Source organism: Nannospalax galili, unplaced genomic scaffold (genome assembly GCF_000622305.1).
Source record: "Nannospalax galili isolate Female #2095 unplaced genomic scaffold, S.galili_v1.0 scaffold44, whole genome shotgun sequence".
Lineage (NCBI taxonomy): Eukaryota > Metazoa > Chordata > Mammalia > Rodentia > Spalacidae > Nannospalax > Nannospalax galili.
The window spans coordinates 556,883-575,098 of NW_008355789.1; the positions used below are offsets into that span (position 1 = coordinate 556,883).

Below are 18,216 nucleotides of genomic sequence, written 5' to 3' on the forward strand. Positions count from 1 at the left end.
CTCTCTGTCTCTCTCTCTCTCTCTCTCTCTCTCTCTCTCTCTCCCCTCCCCTCTCTCTCTCTCTCTCTCTCTCTCTCTCTCTCTCTCTCTCTCTCTCGTTTTCCTTGAGACAGGGTCTCACTCTGTAGCTGAGGCTTAAAATTCACTATGCAGCACATGTTGGCCTTAAACTCATGGAAATTCTCCTGTTTCTGCTTCCCAAGTGCTGGGAATACAGGCATGCATCACCACACCTGGGTAAATCAATTTCTCCAGGAGTTTTCATAAATATCCCACTTGGGGACATGATATCTATCTTGCCCCACATAAAATTTCTACACATATAAAATACATAAAGCCTTCATGATCCAATTCAGTTATAGGGAGAGCACCAAGTCTCATTCACCAAATGCCAACTGAATGCATTCTGTCTCAGGCTCTTGGGTCTCCACAGTCCAACAATGAATAAGATGGTCATGGCTCCTGCCTGCATAGCATTTACTGTGAAGCTACAGGAAAACATTCACGTGAGTAAAAGAGTAATGTTACTGAGCCTGTTTAGATCGTGTAGGGACTTAGCTTCTGCAGCAGCAACTTACACACACATTTTATTCCACAATTAACACATGCACACATTTTGAACACAGCCACTGTTAAAGTGCTAAGTAATAAATAATGTACTCTATCATTTATTTGACATTAAGGAATAGTTAATTTAAATAAAATCTTCAAGAATAAATACTTTGCACATTAGTTGTGGTTAAGACATAAATATTAATACCCAGGAAAATTCTCAATGAGAAGTACAGACTGTAACATTAATTTACTATCGAAAGCTCAGCCAAGGTGTGTTTTTCTCCAAATCTGTAACACATTTACATCAAATTGCCAGGCATAATTTTGAAATTAATTAGAATTCAGAGCATCTGTTTGCTTGCTATTAACTAATGATTTAGAACTATACAAAGAAATATGTGCTTTAAAAACTCAATAGCACCACTCAACATGTGACCCATCCTTGGCAGGTACAGCCTCTTCCGTGCAATCTGTATTTCTTAGCACACTTATATTCAATAGCCACTAAAATGCATCTAAGATGTACTTTGATACTTTGCTGCTGGTTATTTTCAGATGATTATTCAGTCACAGTTCTAAGATCTTACCTTTATGTTTAAGTTCATTTCACCATTATCATCAATAAAGCTGCTTTTAACCATTATGTTTTCCAGTTTTAGATCTCTATGCACTATATCTACCAAGGAAATAGACAAATGACATGAACAGTGGAAAAATAATTAGAGAACACAAATGGGACAATCAGTGTATTTAACAGATCAACACCCACCACTAAATATGAAAGAAGGTCACTGTAATTCCTTCCTAGTCCACTCTGACTTACAGACCGTCTTGTCCACATCAGCATCAGAAAACATTTTCTTTTCTTTTCTTTTCTTTGCCTGTCCCTGTGGTACCCCAAGCCTGGTGCCCCAGTCTAGTGAGTATGGAGGAGGATTCTCAGGAAGAGGGAAAGAGAGGCAGACAGAGTCCCAACACAGGCCCAGTAAGGCATCCTATATCCTTAGGTCTCTAAATAGGGGATTGTGCCTATGCTTATGTTAAGTCAACATAAACATTTTAACACACTGTAACCTGGCTACATGTGTGTAAACTGTGTTTCAGTGTATTTTCTATAATATCAACATACATTTTCCTTCTGTTTATAAGTTAAAAAACATAAATCTTGGGACACAGTTGAAGAGATCAGAGTTCAGGTGGAATTTTTACCTGCATTCAAATAATAATGTATCAAACATTCCTTTGCAGATAACCGATTCAGTTCATATCCATAGCAAACATTTCTCAAGCTTTAGAAAGTTAAGTGTATAATTGCTAGAAAAATATAGTTGAATGAGCCCTGGCCAGGCGATTGCACTGAATCATTTACAGTTCTCCTACACAATCTCCAGGCTTTATTTTTGGAATTTTTGTTATTTCTATAACTCTGCTTGTCTCTATTCTTATAAATACCAAGTCATTTTAATCAATACATCTTTATTACATGTTTTGATTCTTGGGGAGGCAAATTGCCCTGCCCACCTCCAACTGTTATCCTGGGTATTCTCACACTTTTTAGAATAATCTTAAAAGTCTCACCAAAAAATGCAGTTAAGATTTTATAGAAATATATTCAATTTATAGCTTAACATGGGAAAAATGACATTAGTGTAAACATTAAGCTTTTGCAAAAACTGTCTTCCTGTCTGAAAAGCACTCCCCTTTTTTGTCCTGTGTTTGTGTTCCTCAGGTCAAATTATTTCCTGACCTTTCAAAAGAGCCACTTGCTTTCCTGTACCCCTTGCTCTTTCCATAGCTCTTCTTTACGACATCACCACACTGCATTACAAGTTGTTATCACATTCAATCTCCCAGTAGCCTGAGCTGACTGAGGGGCAGGGGCCTTATTCTTTCCTCTTTGTAACTCTAGGGCCAATCAAAAACCAGTAGGTGATAAAGAAATATCAACAGAAGAAAACCAGCCACCTGAAGCCTGTCACTGACCTTTGTGTCACTGACCTATCATCTGTAAAATGAGAAAGTTCTAGAATCACATGCAAGCCAAAAACTTTGAGGAAAAGAGGAACATGGGGCAACGTAGCAACAGTAACACTGGAGAACAGTAAAGCTACTAAGATAACTTTCTTGTTTTTGCTTTGTTTTGAGACAGGGTCTCATTAAGTAGCCCAGGTTAGCCTCCAACTCATGGAGATCTGCCTGCCTCTGCTTTCTGAGTGCTGGGATTAAAGGTGTGTACCCCCATGCCACTTGGCAAACTTGATGAAGAATGTCACTATACATTTGTGAAAACTCATAGAACATATACCACCACCAGTGAATTCTAATGTAGACTATGGGTTTGGGGTGACCATAATGTGAGCCATGCTACACATGTGGCACCAGAGGGCACAGGGGAGACCTCTGCGCCTTCTGTTGCGAACCTAAGGCTACTCTAAAAACTACAGCTGATTTTTTAACAAGGATAGACCATATAAACATTTTATTTACTATTTTTATTTTATGTGTATGAGTGTATTGCCTGCATGTATGTGAGTGCACCTGTGTCATGCAGTGTTGCAGAGGTCAGAAGAGAGCTTCGGATCCCCCTGGAACTGGAGTTAAGGATGGTTCGTGGCTGCCATGTGGGTGCTGGGAATCGAACCCTGGTCCTCTGTAAGAGCAGTCAGTGCTCTTAACTGCTGAGCCATCTCTCCAGCCCCCATGTAAACATTTTTTATTTATTATTTTTATTTTATGTATATGAGTGAATTGCCTGCATGTGTGTAAGTGCACCCGTGCTGTGCAATGCCCACAGAGGTAAGAAGAAGGCATTGGATTTCTCTGGAACAGGAGTTATGGACAGTTGTTAGCTTCTATGTGGGTGCTGGGTATTGAACCTGGGTCCTCTGAAAGAGTAGTCAGTGCTCTTAACCGCTAAGCTATCTCTCCACCCCAACCACATAAAATTTTAATGTTATCAGTACACAAGTATTTTAGGAAATTTCACCTTGATCATTGATCTGTCTGCATTGGTTTTGGCATATTAGCTGATCTTTAGTGTCTAGAAAAAGAATGATGGGAATTGCTTGCTTTTCCATGTATACTGTAACTGTATACTTGGATTGTTGCTAATTAAAATATATGTATAAATAAAATTTAAAGAAAAAAACGGAAGGTTTACTTGTTATCCACTTTACATTACCAAGTTCTACTGGTGTGATTACAAATCCTAAATACAATCACCCTTAAACAAAAGTGATATCTGCATTTATGGATCCAGGGAGCTGGACGGTCCTCTTCTTACCCTTGTTGTGAAGGTATGCTATAGCTGATGCGAGACTCTGAATGATGAGCCTTGTCTCATTCTCTGAGAAGTGTCCTTTCTTATCCAGAACTGCTTTGAGTTCTCCATCCTCACACAACTCCATCACAAGGTACATTTTCTGACATTATATATTTAAAAGATAGAACAAGAGAAAATAAATGATAAAGCTGAGTGTCTTTGAAATGTTATACATGAATAATCACAATCCTAATGAATCTATTCATTGAAAAACATGTCTTATCTATTATATGCAGTTCTATGCTGGGTATTAAATGAACAAAGAAGCATGAGACAGTACAGACCCTCAGTACAGATCCTCACGGTGGATTTACAGTATCATGTAATATGTAGTAATATCCAGCATGCCATGGGTTGTGGAGGAGAGGTAGCCTCTGCCTGAAGAACGTTCACCAAGGAGAGTTCAGTCTGAATGTCTGACGAGTGATTTCTGGGTAGAGAATGTGAGCAAGAACAGGCAGAGCGAGTAAGAGACCCTAAGGCTTGAAACAACACTGGCTATTAAAAGAAGAACAAGTAGCTCTGTGTTAACCGTTCAAAGCCAGAGGGTGGAGAAGGGGGAGGGAGTGAAGAGGCTGGCGCCAGTTTGTAAGGAGTCTTGGACATCATGCTAACAAGTGTGGAATCATCGCAAGCCCCACATGCAACCAGTCACTTGAGGTTTTTAAGCCGGTGTCTTGAGGTGGAAGTCATACATCAGTTTTGCATTTCTAGGTGAGCATTCCAACAGTGACATACGGCAGGGCTCAGCAACATTTTTCTACAAAGACCAAACCCAGGAGTAAATATGGTCACTGCAGGCAGTTCAGCAGCTGCCTGTGACAGCAACCAGAACAATGCAATGCTGTATTTAAAGACCCAGAAATTTGAGTTTGGTATCATTTTAATATCACAAAATATTACTCACTTACATTCTGTCAACGATTTGGGCATGTAGAAAACTTAGATTATTGGTCCTATGAAAACAGCCAGCAGACCACTGAGCTCACAGGCTGTTCGTATTAACAGGGGGCACTTCTGAGACACAGACTAGAAACAAGCCATTTTTTCTGTTTCTGTGATAAAATATCCTGACAAAGCAACTTACAGGAGAACGGGTTCATTCTGGCTAACTACTCCAGGTTATAATCCATCAAGTCAGGGAGGCCACAGCAGCAGGAGCTTGAGGTGGCTGCTCATGGCACACTGACCTTAGGAAGCACAGCAATGAATGCCTGTGCTCAGCCTGCTTTCTCTTTCATTAAGATTAAAAAACAACTGTATTTGCTTATTGTTTGTTTGTGCATGAACATGTGTGTACATTTGTGTGTGCCCTGGTGTGCATGTGCAGGTAAGGGAACAGCTTTTGGGAGTTGGTTCCTTTCTTCTACCACCTGGGTCCCAGGGATCCAACTCAGGTTGTTAGCAGCAAGTTCCTTTATGCACTGAGCCATCGCATCAGCCCTCACTGTCTCCTTTTTATTCACTCTAGGACCCCACCCCATGGAATGGTGCCACACACAGACAGTGGGTCTTCCCAGTACAATTAACCTAAGCTAGAAAATCCCTCACAAGTATGCCTAGAGGTTTGTCTGCCAGGGACTCTAGAGTCTATCAAGTTGATAATATCAACCATTACAGAGCAAAGATGTGGAAAATACCAAAGAGGAAGAGACAGTGGGACTTGGAGACTACCTGCGTGTGTGAGGCAAGGCGATGAGATGAAATGCCCCTTTTGTATTTGTCATTTCTTTTGAGGCATATTAAGATGTCTTCAGATAATCCAACAGTGAAGTCATCTACTGTGTCAAAAAGATTCCTAGTCAACTAAAAGCAAGCCTTTTTCATAGATACTGCTATCAGACACAGCCTACCCTCCATGTCTCCATTCAACCCTATACTTCTAGGCTTTTGTTCTGAAGATTTGGGGCCTGATTCTGTTCTTGTAACAGCTGCTAATCCGACTTCTGTGTTCGATCAGTAAGCATTAAACAGGAAGAGTGGGTGAATACCCTTTGTTCCTACAGCCACAATTCTGATTCTCTGAATTTCCAGCTGCTCTTTAGGATTTCAAAAGTATCTGCAACATCTGATACATTAATAAGCTTTTGAACTGGGACATACTGTTTTCAGTGACAGTGCTATGGGATCTCTGAGAACATGAAATGGTAAGTGAACTATTTAAAAGGGAAAGTTGTACTAGCGGTATAGTATGAATTGGTACTCTAAATATGTACATTGATCAATGATGGTGATAAATCTTATGCCCTAAGTCTTTTATAATTATTAGAAATAATTATGCAAATCTGAAGCACATTTAAACTAATAAGAAACCACTGCCCAATCAAAGTGGTGGATCAGCAGTATACAACCAATCAGATAGCCATTTCCTTGATACAGCTTCAATGAAAAGTCAGACATTTGTGTGTTTGTGGGGAAATCCTGTAATCTCCCCTGTGAGGCACTGGGGAGAGAGAGAGAGAATGTGTATTCAGAAGGGTCATACCTCAGGAAAGGGAAAAGCTAGTCCCAGAAAGGTTGCTCTACTGCCACCAACAAAAGCTAAAGCAAGCTTCAAAGGCATCAAACTGTTTCCAAGTGACTTGACTACACCTTAAAGGAAAGCTCAAGAATTATTCCAAGAGCCGAGAGTGGTGGCACATGCTTGTAGTTCCAGTTTATGGAAGCTGAGGTAGAGGTTTGCTAATTAAGCAGTCTGACTTACCTAGTGAGACCCTACCCTCCATCCCAAAAATTAGTTATAAGAATATAAAAATCTAACAACCAAAAAAGGTAAAATTTGACATAGGTGTCCTAATCAGGGCTAAGCACTCTGCAGTCTCTTATTCTCTGCACTTTGGCCAGTTGTGGCTTTCTGGGTTAATCACCATCTGTTGCATGAGGAAGCTTCACTGGTGAGAGTTGAGAGATGCATTCATATTCTTTCTGACCCCTGTTCCCAGAGCCTTGGATGTAGAGGTTGCATTATAGATGTGCCACTTAGGGCTGGACACCTCACAGACACTTATTCTCTGTGTTTGACCAGTTGTAAAACATTGTAACAGTCTCTATCTGTTTCACAAAGAAGCTTCTTTGATGAGTGGTGAGAGGTACACTTGTCTGTAAGTATAAGGATTCATACTTAGAATATAGGGAGAATTTACATTGGTCTGGGGATGTGACAAAAGCAGATTTTTCTCCTGTATCTATGACATCTCCAACCATGTGTATTTGGCTATGTTTACAGTACCACACATGAGTTCCCTCTCATTGAGCAGGACTTACATCCCAATTATACAGCTGTTGATCACCACCAAGATAAAGTGCCACTACTGCACCAGTAGAGATTATTAGCTGGGCTGGTCATTGTTGTACTTCATAGACTTTATAGTTGGATGGAGTCATTGATTGGTTTTCTCCCTTGGCAGTTTGCATAATAACCTGTTACTCATGAACCTACAGCAATGGTTAACAGCATGCACAAGACCCATGCAAGCTCAAAGCAGACAAAAACCCAGCACAGAAGTGAGGAAGTGGGTAAGAAGCTCCAACCTTAGCTGAGGAACTATTGACAACAAATAACTAACTACTTGGAGAGGGAAAACTGGTTTTCTTTAAGGGTGTGATGATTGATAGGTTAGCCAGGCTCCAGTGGATGGATGCACACTGAAGGACATGTGGGGACATGAACTTGGTTCAACAGGCCTTAACATGTATGGCAGAGTACATGAAGTCTGGTGGAGGGAGCTATTAAGAATGATGAAGATAATGGAGGGGGTCTACATATGATCAAAATGTACTGTATGAAATTCACAAAAATTCCATTTTAAAAGGTTAAATTTATAATATCTGGCATCCAATTAAAAATTAGCTACTGGCCAGGCCTAACAGTGTACACCTGGAATTCCAGCACTCAGGAATTGGGGCAGGAGGTTTACAAGTTCCAGAGTCTAGTATGGGCTACACAGGAACTACCAGACCATCCTAGCATACACTTGTAAGACCCTGTAGTAAAAGACAAAACTAAGTAAATTAAATAAATAACAGATATACAAAGAAGGAAAATATAGCCCATAACAAAGAGGAGGGAGGCCATCAAAACTGCCCTAACATACCTGATAAAGTTACTAGGAAAAGGTCATTAAAATAGTTACTATCAGTATATTGGAGAAAGAGGAAACACTGAGCATGTTAAGGTCACATTTTGAATATACACATATAAGGAAATTGAATTTCCATTGGAAGAGATTGCTGACACAATGCTACAGAAAACATTAGTGAATCTCAAGACACAGCAAAGAGAAATTATACAAAATAAGGATAGAAAAGTACTGAAAAAAAATCAGTATACTACTGTGCCCAGTGTCAAGCAATCTAACATATATGCTAAAACTCCTCAAAAGTGGGGCAATAGGGGACAGAAAAAAATATTTGAGGGACTAGTGACCAAAATTTTCTTAAATTTGATGAAAATCAAAATTACAGGCAGAAGCTCCACGAACCCCAACCACAAGAAACATGAAGAGACTTTTATTTACCAAGAAACATCATAATTAAACTGTTTAAAACTGATGATAAAGAACAAAGTTATTCAAAGAATATTTGGGGATAAAAGAAATCACAACTTGGGGGTGGAAGTATAGCTCAGTGGTAAGGCACTGCTTAGCATGCACAGGTCCTAGGTTCAATCTCCAGAATCACACATACAAAAGAATAACTGTCATCATGTTATCAAACTTCTAGTGAATGAAGTGTAATGCGCAATGCAAATTGACTATTCCTGGCTACTTTAGAGACTGGCAAAGAGAATGAAGAACAATGGCTAACATTTCACATTTCACAAAAGAGATGCCATCATGAGATATAGCCATCATCTACTTAATCCTTAACCCTTCAACTACCAGATGAGTCAACACTGGTACTGAGCCCATTTTACAGATGAGCAAATTACATATAGAGAAGTTGAATAACTTGCCTGTGTTCTCGTGGCTAATAAGCAGTGGAATCAGGATTCAAACCATCTGACCCCAGAGTCCACATACCTAACCACTACAGTATACTGATCCCAAGTAGAGGAAGGAATGCCCACGTTCATATGCTAAGCAAAAATTACAGGTGGTTAAATTAGAGGAGGATGACACCTAGGAACCAAAGTTAAAACACACTGGAAAGAAAAAGATAACGAAGCATCTTCTACACTGGGCCAATTTGCTCACAAAGCTAACCTTGCAACATCATATGACTCTAACCAAAGGGTCTCTAGTGAGAGACTGAAAACAAATGCAAAAAGAATGCTATCTCTCAGGAAGCTCTAACTCACTGTGTATAAAGCCATTCCAATTTTAAACATTTGTTTTCCACACACCACCCAGAACATATCACCAAAGGCATCAATCTAATCATCACACACCTAATTATACAATCAATAATAAATGTCCTCCAGAATGCTCTCATCAATCTCTGGTGACAGACTCATGCCAAGAACTCGAGCAGCTGTGCCCCAAAGGGACACTTTGGAATGGAATGATATTCATTTCACAATAATAACAACCTTCAAAACGAAGCACCTGATGGAGCTTTACCTTAGGCGTCTCAAACACTTGCTCCAGATGTATGATGTGTTCATGTTTGACGCTTTTTAGGATGTTCACCTCCCGTTCAAGCAACTTCACAGCAGAGCTTCCAGCCTAAGTCAAGGAAGAAGCACAGGCTGCAGTGGGAACGCCACTCTTAATCCCTCGACACAAAAGTTAGCTGTGTGATACCTTTCTACGTGTGTATTTTCTCATTCTTTCCTTTGTCAAATTTCAGGTTGTATTTAATTTGGCCTCAAAGCACATTGATCTCTTGGACTGTTTCCATAAATTAACTGAAACATGGCCTCTGACCCCTCACAAAGCCATTCCGATTTTATATCTTTATATTTCCTTCAAAAATCACACTGCTCCTTTGATATTAGTATAATAGAGACAAAATATTCCAGGGCATCAATCATAGCTGGCTTTATAATAAAACATTTTGGTTTGTTTTCATGTTTTGATTTAGCTTATACATTATATATACATATATTATATATGAGGCAATGTGATCCTACATTTGACCCTGTATTTGTTACTTCCTGGTCCTCCTGATTAACTACAGAGACAAAGGGAGACAGAGACCTGCTTTCAAACCAACCCAACTCCAATTTTATCTCCTAACATCTAACCCTTACCATGCCTGGTGCAAGAAGTCAAGAGTTCTCCAGGGAGCACAAGGACTTCATTCCAGTGCAGGTAAGTGATTGCCTACATCATCTAAGACATCCCAGGAGCTTTCTCCACCTTAACCTCCCCCCAGATCATCAGCTCCACTGACTGAAATTGCCATTATTTGAAAATATATATTCTCTTCCCTGAAGGGTCATAGTTCTATGTAAAAATATTCTTGAAAGAGGAAACAAAAGACCTATTCCTCAAGCCATCTCCAGTTTGGGAAAGTCATAATAGTTCTTAGAGAAAAGCAACTGATCACAAAGCCAACATTTCTAGTTAAAAATCTTAGGGCTGTTCCTGCTTCCAATCCCCTTTGTTGTTCAGCCTCAGCATCCTTGAGTGAGCAGCATACTGACCACTCTGTTACCCTACCCATGGAGGACGAAAGCACATTGTAAGGCTGAGAGGCCCAACAGAAATAGCAACTGAGGAATGAATGCTCCTCTAGAGTGGACCTGGAAAGTCAACAAGATTTCTCCTGGTGTTCATCTCAGCTCTGTTCCTGTCTCCTTCCCCAAATGGCCTGACCTATATGTAATGTAGTAAGACATTGTCCAATTCATATACTGACAGCATCATTTTATTTTACTACTTTAACACATGTGAATGAGAGAGTCATAGGCTTCCTGTCTATATAATCCAAAAACAGAACTCTTAATCCCACTTGACAACAGCAACAAAAAATCCAAGAAACATCACCTTAGGCAGTGCTGTGGTATGCCACCTAGCATTCTAAAGAATTACAAAATTTTCTCAAAAGGCTCTTAATTGCTTTATTAAAATTGACATGTCATATTAAACTTAAAGGAGAAATCTACTGTGGGTTTTTTTGTAAAAAGAATACATATACCCTACTGCTTAAATTTATAAATTTAATATCACAAATCCAAGGAGAAAATGCTATAATTGTTTTTTTCCCCAGGCATACAACTTTTTCGGAGTTGATAATGAAGTTTGAGGTCTTGGACTGTACTGAAGAAGCCCAGGCCTCCATATCAAGAGGAAATGCAGCAGGGAGAACAGTGGATACAAAGCAACAGCGACTAGATGGGGAGAAGGTTCGCTAGCAGTGAGGAAACAGAAGAAAAGTGCATGGACCACCTCAGGAGGGTTTATCAGGCCTCACTTCCAGTGAAGACATCCCCAGCCACAGTGCTACACCTACACACAGTGAGCACCAGCCCTAATTTGAACTCACTCCAATGAAGCTTACCTTTGTAGTTACACTGGTGATGCCAATGCTCCCTTTAGCTTTTTCCAAACAGCACTTGTCTACTTGAGTTCAGGGACTAGTCCCTTCAAGGAGTCTCGAGAAATGCCCACACTCCTACAGCAATCAGCTCGGTCCTGGTCCTCAAGGCTGGACACAGCCTGGGTGAGTGTGGAAAGCTATACTGGCCACCCCATCCCACTTGGCACTGCAGCCTGGGGTGCTGCACTAGGAAGCTTACCTTTTCTTTATTCACTTTTTTAATTGCCCGTTTCATGCCCGTTTCCTTGTCTGTAGCTTCAATGACCATTCCAAAGCTCCCTTGTCCCAATACTTTTCCAAAGATATAGAATTCCTGGAGACAAAACAAGAGTTGCTGCGCCTCTGTGACATTCAGCAGGCATAGAGAATGAACACAATGCTGGCAGATGCCCAGCCAAGGGTAAGATCAAATACAAGACACTACAGATTTGCTTCCGAATTAACAAACACGCCTTAACTAGACAAAGTTAAGTTTTGATGAATTTTGTTAAATGTCTGCTTTTTGGAGGAAAATCTTTTGTTCTAATGATAAAAAGTGGAAAAGTTCAAAATTATAGAAATTAATCTTTTTCAGTAAACACATAAAATAATATTAATATGAAATATAATACAGATAATTAAGAAAAAGGAAGGGAATATTAATATATCTTCATATGAGTTTGCATATATATGTATAAACAATACTAGTTCTAGCTAGTTTTACTGCTGTGATAAAACATTTTGACCAAACTGACTTGGGGAAGAAAGGGTGTATTTGGCTTATACATCACAATCACAGTTCATCCTTGAGGGAAGTCCTCAGGGCAGGAACTCAGGGCAGGAACTCAGGGCAGGAACTCAGGGCAGGAACTCAGGGCAGGAACTCGGAGACAGGAGCTGAAGCACAGACTAAGGTGCAACTCTACTTATGGTTTGCTCCCCTGGCCTGTGCTCAGCCTGCTTTCTTATACAACCCAGGACCACCTGCTCAGGGGTGGCAATGCCCACAGTGGACTGGGCTCTCCCACATCTCTCAGCAATCAGGAAAATGGCTCACAGACATGCCCACAGGCCAATCCGATAGGGAAAATTCCCCCACCAAGATTCCCTCTCTCCAGGTGTGTCAAGTTAACAACTAAAATGATCCAGCACATTGACAAAAAAAAAAAATCCCCAAACTCTGAGAGGTGGTGTACTATTAAATCAGCATTATTGTAACCACTCAACAGGCATAGCACAGTGGCAGAGCATGTGTCTATCATACACAAGGCCCCGAGTTTGATCTTCAAACAAAACAAAAACACAAAAAGCAATGAAGTGATTCCTTCTTTACCTAGTAAAGCTTGTTTTTTTGTTTGTTTGTTTTTTAACCTTCTTATCTATATACAAGTTTTCTTACTCATCTGGTTTAAGAAAAGACAATAATTATATAACAGAAAATTAATATAAGTCGAAGCAGAAAAAATATACACTACCTACAATGCAACCATCTAGACCAAGAATCTTTCTAATTTATCATTTAACTTTTTTACAAAGAGAGAATGAACTGGTTTTGCCAACAGTGGCATCACAGTTCATAGCAGAAAAGCAAAACCACACAACCCGCTGTGTTTTTGTTTCTTGTGGGTTGGTGAAAGGAGTCTGCTGATTTGGCTGTGCTGGCTGGCCTGCAAGCCCCAGGGACCCTCCTGGCTCCCTGTTCCTAGCACTGGAACAATAGACATCATGCACCCAACTCTTTACATGAGCTTTGACTATGTGAATTCCATTCTTCATGTTGTACAGCAAGTACTTTACTGAATGAGCCACAGCTTCTAACTCACTGTATATTATAATTGGACTCTTAGGAAGACTAATGTGGATATTTCACCAATCAGGAAAAATGGAGAGATCAGCGAAGCAGCGAACATGTGAGCTATCGAAAATCATTTGACCTCTGTATCTTCAAGAAGTCTGCACAAAGACTACACTATTGCCTTTAAAGCTAAGCTTCTTAGACCACCCCCTGCCCCCTTAATTAAAGTCCATTTGGACCTCTAAGAACAGAAAATAGTCTGCATTTCCTTTAGTTAAAAACTTTGATGTACTTGAATTTCTTCCTGACTTTACTACCTTTCCTGGAGACTGATTTTTAAGCTATTTTTGTCATTGACCATTGGCTTTGGAGAGACCTGAAAGTTTCTAGTTCGCTCTAGTCTCCTATGTACCTCAATATCCATTCCATTCTCCATCCTTGTGTGAGGAACTTTTCCTTCTGTGACACTGCCCCGATTCCATTGTTGTTGAGAGGCTTTTCTGTCTACATTTAGGACTTTTGTGGGCTAGAACCAAAAAGGAATTTTGAAAAACAACTCAAGATGTAATATTCTTGGTAATGACGAACTCTAATTTAGATAGTATGATAAACCCTTAATGGATTACACAGTGTTTTCTGTGTACACAATAGTTTACTGTCTTTTCTGAATCCCAAGTGCTACAATGCATTGGCACATTATGCTAAGAGCCTTAAGGTGAGAGTAAAACTATGAAAAAGGTTCAAGTTTGAAGAGTGAGAGCCTGACATTTCCTAAAGTTCTTGCTCTCTGTCTCCAAACCTGCACTAAATTAACTACAGCCTTCCACGGTACCTCTTCACACTGTTGAATAAGCCAAATTAGTTCAACTGGGTATCCACATATTGTTTGAAAATCATGCAAACTACCTTTATAAAGCAAAATTGGAATTCTAGATAGATAACTAGAACTTTGTCTTAAATAATGAAACCATAGGCACACTTTAACTATTACCATAAATCCCATTCTATATCAGTTCAAGAAAATGCTCAAAAATTCCTATTTAATTAAATTTGGAAAACCAATCTTTTTGTTCATAACCTATTTTTATTTAAGACAGAATCTCACTATGTAGCCCCAGCTGGCCTGGAAATCACTCTGTGGACCAGATCGTCCTGGATCTCACAAGAGATCTTCCTGCCTCTGCTTCCCAAGTACTGGGATAAAATCATAACACATAACTATTTTAAGAGCTGGAATAATAGTGTTAATTGTTCAGGATCCTGAGAAATATTCTGGGCAGTTGTTAAAAACATCATAAAATGCAAAGCCTACCAACTTTGCTCACCTCTACTGTGAAAGAGAAATGTTTCCTTAAGAACATTAAGAAGGTGATGATGAATTAGCTGATGAGGGTTCATGGGATGGAGGTGGGGATTCTAGGGATGAGAATGGAGGGGGACACATCAAGTTGTGTTGAGATGCAGAATCTTCAATATTTACCAACTCTTTCGTAGGAACTTCTTTGCTGCCATTCCTTTCTTTTTTTCTCTCTGGTAAAGCTAAAATTTCTACACTACCAATACTTGATGTCTCTGACATTTCCACCACCAAAACTGGAGGATTGCCTCCTTCACACACACAAAGATCACTCTGAGAGGATGAACAGTCAGGGCAAGTTGCAGACTTTTTATCCATGTCATTGTCAGCCATTTGCTTAAGTTTGCAACAAAAATAACTTGAAAGAGGTGCTTCCACTTTCTGAGGAAGAAAACCAGATCAAGAGGGATGTGGTAGGTTGATAGTGAAAACTGCAGCTTCCAGTTGGTGAGGTCCTTGGGTTAATGAGGCACTGGGCTTCACGCAAGAGCTGTGGACAGAAAACAGTCACCCTTTAGCAAATTCCTATCACTTTTCTAAAAATCACAGGAAACCTCACAACCAGCACCAAAATATCCCCCATAGATATGAAAAGTTTGCTTACAACAAAACTGGACCAGGAAAAGGGTGAAGAACATTATCTAAAATAGCATCTTATGAAATTATGAAGTTGGCATGATGGATGAACATGTTTTTAAAATGAAGTAGAACAGAATAGATGATAGTAAATAATTTTACAATGATTCTTAGTAATTTCTGTGAAACTTTTAATCATGGAAATATGTGTGTATATATTATAGAAGGTGTGAGTGCATATGAGTTTAGTCAATTTCTTTTAAAAATTGGGGGAAGGTTCTTGAGGCAACTCTCACTATGCATCTCAGGCTGGCCTGGGATTCGCTATATGTAGTTCAGACTAACCTCAAACTCAGGATACCTTTGCCTAGTCTCCTAGTGCTGGGATTACAAGCATGCAAAAATAAGCCTGGCTTAAAGTGTATTTTTTAATGTGGACTATGGCTTTAAAAATAATCTAAAAATATTGATGTAGAACACATATTACTGTGGCTTCAAGATTTAAAGCCTTAGTCTATTAGCTAATAGCCTCAGAGCAAATTTCTCTTATACACTTCACAAAGGAAGAGATAATTTGATTTTATAAAGCTATCTAATTCTCCAAGTTCAAAGGCAATATTAAAAATAGCCTCACTTATATATCAGAATGAGTGGGTGCTATTTTTTCTTAGGTTTAGAATTAGTACATGCAGAATTCTACCAAACTGGATTCACTGGCTGTTGTATGGTAGCAAGCTGGCAAGATCTGGGCTGAAGGAGGAGGAATGTGCTGTGTAACACATGTTAGAGGATGCTTTGGGAAACTCTCAGAAGTAACTAGTGTGTGTCATACTAGTTCAGATTCTCTTCAAATGTATATTTATAGACACGGGTTCATTGGGTTTGAGAGATACAGAATATACCTTTGTCCTTTGAACTATAATAAACTCACTAGCATAAGAAATTAAATAGTCTTATTTCCTAAAGAAATATATTTCTGGTCCTTAGATAGCTAAGACTGGTCATTTATTTTCATTAGTTAAGTTTGTTCTTTGACAATTTCACACATATACAAAATGCATACTGACCACTTTCACCCCCACTCTCCCATGTTATTCCTGCCCTGTCCACCACCACCCCTCCCCTAAAAATCTCTTTCTCATGCTCAAGTCTATTGTTTTGTTTTGTGACCCACTGAATTTAACCAAACCTTCTGTGTGACCAGGAGTTTGGAGCTATCCACTGGAGCCTGTGGGCTCAGCAGTGGGTACATAACTGAAGACAATGGTTTCCCCCTCTCAGAATCTATCAATAACCAATAATAGTTCAGCAGTAAAGGGGAAGGTCCTGTGAGCCCCTTGTGCTTCCATGACTGATTGAGAGGACCAGTCTTGTGCAGGCCCTGTGAAGGTTAACTGTGGTTATGAGGGCATGATTGCCATGACTATGCTGGCTAGAGGATGGTATTCCACAGCTCCTTCACCCTATCTTCTGCAGGACCCTAGAGCCTCCAAGGGAATGTGTGACTATCACATATTCTCAGCATCTTGGGCTGTAAACAGAGATTTCTCTGGTTAAGGTTGGGGGTAGCTTCTGTTTATATATATATATAGAAAAGCAGGCCAATGCTAGAGAGACTCGTTTTTAGGGACTGCAGAGGTGGTTCAGCAGTTAAGAGTACAAACTGTTCTTGCAGAGGGCCCAAGTTCAGTTCCCAGCATACCCATCAGGCAATCCACAACTGCTTATAACTTCAGCGGAGAGGATCTGAGGCCCTCTTCTGGACTCTCTGGGAACCCGCACTCACACATGCACAAACACACAGACACACACAGACACACACATATACACATAATTAAAAATTTTTTAAAGGGGGCTAGAGAGATGGCTCAGTGGTTAAGAACACTGTTCTTGCAGAAGACCCGGGTTTGAACCCCAGCACACACATACATGCCAGCTAACAACTGTCCGTAACTCCAGTTCCAAGGGATCCGACAACCTCTCCTGTCCTCCATGGGCATTGCACGACATGGGTGCACTTACCTACATGCAGGCATAACACACACATAAAATTTTTTTAAAAAAAAATTTTAAGACTAGTTTTTAACCAGATATAAGTGCTGACTTTTGCCAATTCCTTATCAGTTTTGCTTGTCATAATTTTCTTACAGGATCTTTTGATGCGTGATATATTTAAATCTTTCCTAAGCATTCTTGCTTTTGTGCTATGGACCCTGTATGATCGTGATGGATGACTCTTTTAGGATACTGAAAAACTGGCATGTTTACATTTTGAGTTTTCATTATATTCATAAGTTAACTTAGTTTGTAATTTTCCTTTCAGACGTATTTGTTAGTTTTTGATACAAGACGCTGGCTAGTTTCATAAAATAAATTGGACACCTCTCAATATTGCAGTGCCTAATAATAATCTGCACGGCATGGGAATCCACAGGATTTTTTTAAAGACACTGCTAGCTGCTTATCCCATATTTATTCTCCCCTGCTTCCTTACTAACAGAATCTGGTTTTGTTTGAGGTGGTTGTGTGCTCATTAACACTCGATATTTCCTGACCTCCCTTGCAATTAGAAATAGCCATGTGACTTTGGGCCTGGAAGCTTCTACAATGAAGTCAGCACTGTACTGAAAAAAATTATGTTCTGAAGACTAGAGAGCTGCTTAGTAGGTAAAGCACTTACTGTGCAATCATCTGGGTTTAGATCTCCAGAACTCATATTAGTCCGGGGATGGAAATGCATATCTGAATCCCTGGAGTCCCACAGCAAGTGGAAGTGAACACATGAGGATCCATAGAAACTTACAGGCCAGCTGGCCTACCATAGGCAGTCGTGAACAAGAGACCCTGTCAAGGTGGAAGGTTGTCCCGAGGTTGTCCTCAGACTTCCACACATGTACAGTGGCACGCATATACCTGCACTAATACACACAAAAATGCACACAGACACACAAGTAGGGAGAACGTGGGAGCAGTTGGCAGGGGTTGGCGGGGGAATGATGTAAACACAGTACCTGTGTGTGAAATTCTCAACAAAATAAATTTACATTAAAATGTCCCAAACCTCTCTCTCTCTCTCTCTCTCTCTCTCTCTCTCTCTCTCTCTCTCTCTCTCCAAGTTAAAATACCCCCATTTTCCCCTTGAGAATA

General features: G+C 39.9%; 1 protein-coding gene across 6 annotated transcripts in view; it reads right to left on the reverse strand.

Moving 5' to 3' along the window:
* The window catches only part of Stk33 (serine/threonine kinase 33), a 267,213-nt gene that overhangs the window by 87,415 nt on the left and 161,582 nt on the right, over positions 1-18,216 (reverse strand). For 3 of the 6 annotated variants that reach the window (XM_008853435.3, XM_029556324.1, XM_029556326.1), the window contains exons 2-7: positions 14,617-14,983; positions 13,549-13,662; positions 11,562-11,675; positions 9,439-9,543; positions 3,839-3,977; positions 1,143-1,231 (exon numbers count right to left, since the gene is read on the reverse strand). In XM_008853435.3, coding sequence (XP_008851657.1) covers positions 1,143-1,231; positions 3,839-3,977; positions 9,439-9,543; positions 11,562-11,675; positions 13,549-13,662; positions 14,617-14,826 — 771 coding nt within the window. In that variant the 5' untranslated portion in view covers positions 14,827-14,983. Of the gene's footprint in view, positions 1-1,142; positions 1,232-3,838; positions 3,978-9,438; positions 9,544-11,561; positions 11,676-13,548; positions 13,663-14,461; positions 14,467-14,616; positions 14,984-18,216 lie in introns of those variants that run through there. The other 3 variants (XM_029556327.1, XM_008853436.3, XM_029556325.1) reach the window with 3 other exon arrangements.